The sequence below is a fragment of the Euphorbia lathyris genome, chromosome 10 (assembly GCF_963576675.1).
Source record: "Euphorbia lathyris chromosome 10, ddEupLath1.1, whole genome shotgun sequence".
Taxonomy (NCBI): Eukaryota; Viridiplantae; Streptophyta; class Magnoliopsida; order Malpighiales; family Euphorbiaceae; genus Euphorbia; species Euphorbia lathyris.
The window spans coordinates 5,589,460-5,599,290 of record NC_088919.1 but is presented as its reverse complement, the minus strand read 5'-3'; the positions used below and the strand labels follow the sequence as shown (position 1 = coordinate 5,599,290).

The 9,831-nt window shown below is 30.8% G+C and overlaps 1 protein-coding gene across 1 annotated transcript; it reads left to right on the top strand.

Annotated features, from left to right (window-relative positions):
• Positions 1–453: 453 nt before the first annotated feature.
• LOC136208237 (putative F-box protein At1g65770) lies at positions 454–1,919 on the top strand. Its single transcript, XM_065999032.1, has one exon. The coding sequence runs from the start codon at positions 580–582 to the stop codon at positions 1,735–1,737; it is 1,158 nt and encodes a 385-aa protein (XP_065855104.1). The 5' UTR covers positions 454–579; the 3' UTR covers positions 1,738–1,919.
• Positions 1,920–9,831: the final 7,912 nt, after the last annotated feature.

Below are 9,831 nucleotides of genomic sequence, written 5' to 3'. Positions count from 1 at the left end.
CATGGGCCAATTTTGGGGTACTAATACAACACCCGAGATAAATTTCTTAGAAATAGGGGAGCCGGAATCACCACAACTTTAAATTTTACCGAGACAGGGGGGCCGAAACTACTCGTGACTATGGTGGTTCCGGCAGCCGGAGGGGCCCGCCTCACCCCCTGTTTCCGCCCTGGGCACTTTCTTAGTAATCACCTGTGTTGTTCGGTGATTTATGTTTCAAGGTTAGCAAACAATGCGGCGCATATGATGGCTCGAAATACACGTTCTTATGCTAATTCTTTTATTCATCTAACTATACCTGTATTTATTGAGTATATCCTAATTCGTGATGCTGCTCCTCGATTTTATTAATTCATTCATTCTTACTTAAAAAAAAAAAAAAAAGGGACTAAAATTTGACCAAGTATAAATATGAAAAATACTATTTTGGCGATTAACGCGTAACGACCAACATTCTGAAAAAAATAGACCGCTGTTTCTGCTTGATAAAGCAAATTGATATTTCACAGTGGAAAATACTAAAACCCAGTATTTCTTAAAAGTTCATTTCAAATTAAACAGAGGAAGAGATCGAGAGACATGAGCGAATTGGTGCATCAATGGGCTTATCTTCCTAAGGAGCTCGTCGAAAATATCGCCGAACGCCTCAAGTCCCCCATAGACATTCTCCGGCTGCGCGCAGTCTGCACTTTATGGCGATCCTCCGCAACATTGCCTTCATTTGATGAACCAATTCCTCGTCTCATCCTCAATCTTCCTGTCCCCCTCCATGCAGATTCCACTCTCTCAAAAACCTCGATAGGTCGAATTGAACTCACCAATCGGAATCCTAATTCTTCTTCGCAGCAAACAAAGGGCTGGTTGACCGAAATTCGACAGACTAAAACGGGGAAACTGCAGCTCTTACATCCAATTTCAGGCACTCAAATCAGGTATTCTTCAATTCCTTTGATCTCATCATCGGATCTTCATTTTGTTCAGTTATACGAAGCATTTAAGCTTGAATTAGCGAATCCAGATAGAATCCCCCTTTTTGGAGTACATAAGGTCGTCCCGTTCCCAAACGATGTTGCTTTACTAGCAATTTTTGTTCCAGGAGGAAAATTAGGTTACTGGAAATATGAGGATAAGAATTGGAAGTTTTTGGATCACAATAACATAGATTACGATGATATTATTGAATTTAAAGGTCAAGTATACGTTGTGAATAGATTTGGTACTATCTTCTGGGTTAATCCTTTATCCTTAAGTCTGATTCAATATTCACCTGTGCTTGTTAATGGTGGCGGCGGCCGGAAGTCTTTGGTAGAATCATGTGGTGATCTATACTTAGTTGATAGGTATCTTGATAGGAAAAGAAACAACAATTTTGAGGATTTTTTAATAAGGTTTAGAAATTCTTCACCTCTAGGACGTACTCGACGGAAAAACAGACCTAAGGCAATTGATTTCAAAGTGTACAAGTTAGATGAAGAGATTGGGAGATGGTTGGATGTGAAATGTTTAGGTGATAAAATCTTTGTGCTGAATATGGATTGTTCTTTCTCCATATCATCTTCTGAGTTTGTTGGTGGAAAAGGGAATTGTATTTACTTCAGTGATGATGATGAAGTAGGATTAATTGGTGATCTAGTTGGAGTTCGAGTTTTCCTGATGGAGGATGGTAGCATTAAGAAAGTAAAACTGTTTCCTGAGTATTCTAAGATATTCTTGTCACCCAATATTGGATTGCAATAAATCCATGCTTGTTGAGTTTGAGATACTTTGAATTGTTGTATGATTTCAGATAATTGGGATAAGGTGTAAAATTATACATTTCCATTCAGGAACAATTTTGTCTTTAGAGCATCTTCAGCCGACTTTTTATTAAACTCTCTTCCATTGGAGTGAATTTAATATATTGAGCTGTTTATTGAGCTTTTGATTATTTTTATATATATTTTTGATTAGTTTTAAAATAATATGATAGGTTTAATTAATTGGTGGATCTTTTGCGATTGGTAGATCCATTATGATTGAGTAGTTACAGAGTTTAACCATTGGAGTTAGATAGTTTAATAAAATGAAGTTTATTAAATGGATGATGTACATTTATATTGAGTGGTTGTACGTATGGATCACTGGAGATGCTCTTAGTGTCTAAAATGGGAGTTCTTATATTAAGTATCTGGTTTTCCAGGTCACTTGGAGGACTCAAATTTACATTTGGACACTTGTATTACGACCTCATTTAATAAATAAAATAGTGTGATCTTTTAGAGCATCTCCAATAGCGGTGTTTGAGAGAGTGCTCGATGAGCTGAAAGGTACTTGGAATTCCAAGTATCTTCCATTTGAGTAACAAGGGTTGATTGCTTTTTTATAGCAATGTTGTCATTTTTTTTTTTTGCACTCTTACTTTATTTTTTTTAATATAAAAAAATGATTTAGTTGTCTAATATTGCTGTATTTTTGTGACAATATTTATAATTAAAATAAAAGCTTAATGCATCATTTGCCTCCTGAACTTGTTCAAAAAGCTTGATTGGCCCCCTGAATTTTCAAAGAGTCCCGATAACCTCCTGAATTTGCATAAAATGTTCAATTAGCCCCTCTGAACTTGCATAAAATGTAATCAATTGATCACTCGGTCGTGAAAAAGTAAGTTAAATGTAAAAAATGTATTGTACGAGTCTTAAAAAAATAAAACGATCAAAATCGGGGTATGCAGTTCTGATATTAGAGAAGACAAGTTGTATAGTTGAGCGAGTAATAACTTCATTTTTAACTATGTAATAACATTCTAAGATGCGTGGAATACATTTTCCGCATTTAACTTACTTTTTTGCGACCGAATGATCCATTGATTACATTTTACGCAAGTTCAGGGGGCTAATTGAACATTTTATACAAGTTCAGGGGGCTATCGAAACACTTTGAAAGTTCAGGGGGGCAATCAAGCTTTTTGGACAAGTTCAGGGGGCAAATGATGTATTAAGCCTAAAATAAATTATACATAAAATAATGATTTGTGGGACCACAGTGACAATTTTTAGAGTTGCTTAGCGTTGTATTAAAAAAAAATTGTCAAAGCTGATGCAAATGAGAGAGAAAATAAAATAATATATTTTAGGATGATTTATTACGTTTTGGTAACTTTTGAAGTTGATTGCATTGGAGATGTTCTTATAATATATTTTACTATATTATACATGACAAAATATGTATGAGAGGTCCTCCATTTGACATGGAGAATGAGTGCTTCTAATAATTTCTCCTAAAATAGTGCAATTTTATACTAACGCCGTAACAACTTCACATATCATTATAAAATATAAGAGTTTTGTTCTTTATTGTACACCAATTATAGATAAATTGGTTCTGAAAAGAAGATTTTTTTTTTGTTATTTAATAATAAAATTAGTAATGAATATTTTTAAATCCGGTTAAATATTTGAATTCTTTTTTGTCGAACTAGTAAAAAACCTAAAAAAAACATATCATATTATTTTAATTTTTTTCATGTTTAATCATATATTTGTGATCTGTTACTAATTAGTGATAAAATGACGTACATGTGAAATGTATAAGTTTGATGAATTATTTCTCTAATCAATCAACTTGTCAGTAAAATTGATTTTGTGCTTATCCCAAAAAATTGGATGGATTCTTTTTATGTGTTCTCTGTTTGATTTTTTTGTTTTTTATCAATTTTTGGATTTGGTAGTAATTTAGGGGTTTCCGAAGACCGATAATAAGCTACAAGGTATTAAATCTAGTAAAATCAGAAACAAAGAAAAACAGGAAATTAACGCGGGAAACAAGAAGTATTATATTATCCCAAAATCATGAAAGAAAATGACACTGAAAACAACAATGGAGAAGAAAAACATTAGAATACTTTTATCTATTTCTAAGTTAGCTTAGATGTTCTTTAGCTTAATCTAAAAAAGAAGAAGAAAAACATTAGAATACTTTTATCTGTTTTTAAGTGTTAAATTCACTATTGGTCACTGAACTTATATGGTTGTTTTAAAATGGTCACTCAACTTTAATTTGTCTCAATAAAATTATTCAACTTTGAGTTTTATCTCAATTTGGTAACTCCGGCGATTTCAGTGGTTAAATGCAACAGAATGATGTCATGACTGTATATGAGCATGAGTTAACTCAGAGTTCTAACCGAAACGATACGTGGCAGTCACATGTCGGTTATTTTTATAAAAAAAGACTAAATTTTGTTTTATTTTCATAAAAATAACTGACACGTGGCTGCCATGTGATGCATAAATGGATGTCATATGTCGTTTCGATCAGATAACTTAGTTGACTCATACTGAAATGTCACTCATGTCATCATTCTGATCTCTTTTAATTAGTGGAATCACCGGAGTGACCTAATTGAGACAAAACTTAAAGTTAGGTGGTTTTATTAAGACAAATTGAAGTTGAGTAACCATTTTAAAACAACCATTTAAGTTCAGTGACTAACGGGGCATTTAACTCCTATTTCTAACTTCCTAATATATCTAATTTCGGCTCCTCAAGAAACTTAACAATCCAATTCTGATGCATATACTATTCGTACTTTTCTTGACGGGATCTTACGATACCGTGTCATTTAGGGTTCGAACGGGATGAACGTCCATTCCCGAAGAGTAATGAGAGTTGTCACTCGATTTTTTCACTATATACCGACAATAATTGGTATGTCTGACGCGCAATTGGACTACCATACCTTTCAGAGGAAAAGTTTGTGGATTTTCTATCTACTTTACCATACTGAATATCTTAAATATTGCTTAATCAGTTTATTTTATGAGTTCTACTTCACTTTCAGTCCAAAATAATTACTATAATGCTAATGTAATAGATGAATAAATATTATTTATTTTGAGAAATCGGATTTTTCTCTGATTCTCGGGTTTGTTAAGATATTTGCACAATTATGACGAGATAATATGCAAGTGAATGAAAACGGATAATATTAATGAAAATGTACTATGAATGAAATATGAAATATGTTAATGAATAAAATTCGATTAATGAAAAATGATGTAAACTTTCAAAGAAGAAAATAATGGGAAACATATATGTATACATTTGCAAAATGTGTTGAAGAAGTAGGTTTGAAAAACCATTGTAGGAAACACAATATTCGCGATTATCACCCCCATATTTCGAGGAATATCCCAGAACTTTGTTTGTTACTTCGTTTTGAGAATGCTATGGTAGATGAGATCATTGCCGATGAAAATACTGTTTATTTTGGTGAAAACTTATAAAATCTTGATAATTATTCAAGGGGGCGTTTGATTCGTGGATGGGTAATGAAATGGAAATAAGGAGAAAGGAATGAAATGTCTTAAATTATCTGATCTGTTTGTTTCAGTTCCACAAAGGGAATGTGTTGGGGGTAAATGTAATTTTTACATTTATTCACATTTTTACGACAGGTTATAATTATAACATATAGTTTGCCATTTTTATTATAAAAAATAAAGAAAAACAAAAGAAAAATAGAGAGTATAAAAGAATAAAGAAATATAAAATAAAAAATAAAAAATAAATAGTCAAAAGAAGAGGAAAATATGAGTTAGTGGGTGATAAAGTGAGAATATGCCATGAAACTAACTTAGATGTGCAGAAAATCTGAAATGATCACTGGAGACTTTTGATTAAATTATTCGGGGAGCTAAACGTTCAAGAACATCAGAAGTGAGTTCGGATCCAGAAAATAGACGTCCTCAACTTTCTGGATCCATCTTCAGCATCATTTCTGGACGAACACAGAGAGAGCAGGAATTTTGCAAAGTCAGCTGCAGAAACACAAAACAATTTCGGGTCAAAGCTGCACAAACCAAGTTGAGGCTTATAATTAAGGAAGCACAACCACATTTTGTTCAAAATGGAAGCATTGCATGAGTAGTGGGTAAGTGTGTGGTTAGTGGGCACAAATCTCACCTATAAATAACTTTCTCCATCTTCATTCAACACCCCCCAACAACAACAAAAACAATCAATCAATCGACAAATTAAACAATACAAAACACACAACATATATCAATACTTTTCTCTCGAATATATTCAGCCTATTCATATTTTTCCAGCCAATTCGGTCCTTTTCGGTCCAAATTCATCCCTAAATTCAATTCTCGAGTTTCCAATACAATTCCAATCATTAATCCTTCTTTTTTTATCATCAATTTTAGCCACAATTCCTACAATTTCAAGCTTTCGTTCATCATTTTGAACATCAATTTCCAGCAGCCCCTTTTGTCCGATTTATGCCATTAAAATCGTCCCTCTAGGTCCCTGATTCGGTACAATTTGCTCTTTTTCCGATCAACACAAATCTGATTTATTTTTCTACTCAAATTCACACCTAAAAACTCAATTTCCTAGCCAAAATATCAGTTCTATCACGTCAATTCCGATTTACCTATACTCACGTCCAATCAATTAGGCCCACTAAACACGCCTTTCACTCAAGTCAAGCATCGGTCTCGGGATAACGACCTCAGACAGACACGACGTTTCAACGCGACACTTGGATGCAACTGCTCACCGTTTTGGTTAATTCATTTCAATTGTTCATTTCAATTTCAATTTCAATCACATTTATTGCTTTTGACATTGTGGATATTAAATTTGCTATTTGTTTTTGCTGTAATTATTTCTGTTCGGTTTATTGTAACCCAAAACTCTTATTTTAAAGTAAATATAAGAGAAAAAATTCCAAAACTCTTGTGTTTGCTTTATTATACTTACATGTTTAATTACTGAAAATCATTGGTCCAATTCTAGTTAAAGTTGTGCTGACGGCAACTAGGAACCCAGGGAAACATTTTTACAATCCTTGCTTTTCCCGTATAATTGTTTGATTATTAGTCATTTTTCCATTAGATATAGGTGCATATCTACGAAAAACCGTTTTCATAAACGTAGGTTGAGAATCTAATTCTCTGGCATGCTCGCATTTCCTCGCACGAGTCAAGGTTGTAAAGGGAATATTTTTGTTTCTCAAAAATATCGCCAATAGAATGATATACCTCTGATTCATTTTGTGGCTGTTTGATTCAAATGAGGTAATAAACCAGAGTTATGTTTTTATCAACAATTTCTATACATGCATGTGTCTCTACTAATATAATATAACAATTAAAATCAATTAATTTAACCATTAAAATCAAAAGGTAATGAAACAGATGAAACTGAAATAAAATTAATTAAAGAAAATGCATAAACATTCTATTTAAAAAGAAAATAATTATTAAAACTGAATAATATGATAAAAGAAAAAAAATTTGTCAAAATTATTTTTCGGGATAAAAATTTAAAAATAAATAAATACAAGGATCAAAAGTGAAATTAATCAAGGGATAAAAAAGTATAAATAAATAAGTACAATGATTAAAAGAAAAATAATAAAGTAAATTTTAGTTAAAAATATTTTTTGAGGAAAAAAAGTTAAAATATATAAGTACAAATGATTCAAAGTAAAACTAATCCAAAGATAAAAAAAAATAAACAAACATAGTAAAGTAAATTTTTATAACAATGGTAGAAGTTAAGTTAGTAAAGGGATGTTTGGTTCGCACAGGAGTAACGGAATAGAATCAAAAAAGGAAAACAAGGGGAAATGATTGGAATGACCCTAAATTCTCTTGTCTGTTTGTTTCGATTCCAGAAAGGGAATCTACTACCTCTGCTTCCCTTTATAACTGTTTGGTTCAAATGAGGTAATACACCAAAGTTGTATATTGTTTTAACAATAATTTTTTATATATACATATATCTGTATTAATAAATTAATCACATTTAAATATAAGCATTAAAATCAATTACTTCAACCATTAAAAAAAGGGTGAAACAGAAAAAACTGAAATAAAATTAAATAAGAAAAATACATAAACATTATATTTTAAAAAGAAAATAATCATTTTAAAATAGTTAAAAAAAAGTGTTTTCTATGGTTACTTTGTTTTTGACAAAGTACCATTACTTGGTGTGTTTTCATCATTGGATGATGGAGTATAAAATTAATCCAATGGTGAAAACACACAAAGTAAGGGTTATTTTGTCAAAAACAAAGTAACCATAGCCTTTACCTAAAAATAAATATTAAAAGTGAATAATACGATAAAAGAAAAAAATTAGTCAAAATCATTTTTAGGGCAACAAAAGTAAAAAAAATAAGTATAAGAATCAAAAGTGAAATTAATTAGGGATAAAAGATTATAAATAAATAAGTATAAGGATTAAAAGGATAATCAAAAAGTAAAATTTGGTTTAAAATATTTTTTAAGGAAGAAAATTAAAAATATATAAGTATAAAGACCAAAAGTGAAATTAATTCAAGCATAAAAAATGTAAAAATAAATCATATATAGACCAAAACAAAAATTAAAAAGTAAAATAGAGGTTAAAGTAGAATTTTATAAGAATGAGATAGGTCCAAGGTAGTAAAGGAAATGGAATAGAAAACTCTAGGGGCGGGGATTGGATAATAAGATTAGATAATTAATGAAACAAACAACAACAAAAAGAATAAAACCTCTTATTTCTTTTACTCTTTCGTGAAACCCCCAAAACAAACGTCTCTAAGAAAGAGGAAATGGAATTAAAAACCTTAACGGGACGTTTGGTATTTTATTGGGATAGTGATAAGGGTAAAAGTTGGGATATGGATAAGGATAAATGGTTGGAATAAAGATAAAAATATGATAGTCGATAATTATCATTCAATGTTTGGTACGTGGGATAGGGATATGGATAAAAATAATACATTTTACTATTTTAACCTTATTTAAACTACATAACATTAATTTGAGGGATAATATAGACTTTTCCATCCTATTAAAATCGCAGGAGCTTATCCCACCTCCTTATACCACCCCCTCATGGGTATAGGATTTAAGGGATAAGACTCATATCACACTCGTATCTCCCTATCCTATCTCTAAAACAAACATGGAATAACTCGTCTCAATTTTTTTTATCCCTATCCCTATGTCTTTATCCCCTCTAACAAACACCCTGTAAGGGGTTGGAGAATAAGATTAGAGTAGGTAGGGGTAAACCGAAATCTAAAAAGAGGTAAAAATCATGATTGAATTAATAAAATAAACATCAACAAACGGAGTGAAACCTCTCTTATATTTTTCTTAAACTCCCAAAAAATAAATGCCTCATAAGTATTCTCGAATATATTCTAATAGAAAGAATATCAGATTTGATATTCTTGGAATCCTCGAGAATGAAAGTATGACTTTTATTGATAAAATTATATTTTGTAGAAATGAAAAGCTAATAAAGGTAATGAAAATCTAGAAAATCATGATAATTACGTAGATATTCTTAAATTGAATTCTGAATTAAATTTTTTTTTGAAGTATTGAGAATAAAAATAGGATTTTATAAATAAAATCTACTTTTTTTCAAAGTGAAAGTTGAAGGAATAGCAAATTATTTGCAATAATTATCCACATATTCTATGGAATATTATGAAACCTTATATACTTATTACCTTATTCTGGGAATGCTATAGTAGACGAGATAATTACCGACAAAAATATCGTTTATTCTAGTAAAAACTTAGAAAGTTATGATAATTCTCTAAGTATTCTCAAAATATATTCCAATGAAAAGAATGTTGAATTTGATATTCTTAGAATCCTCGAGAATGGAAGTAGGACTTTTATCGATAAAATTTTATTTTATTGAAATAAAAAAATTAATAAAGCTAATTAAAAATTTAGAAAATAATGATAATTATCTAAATATTCTCAAATTTAAAAAATAAAACTTTTATCAATAAAATTCTATTTTTGTCAAAATAAAAGCTAAATA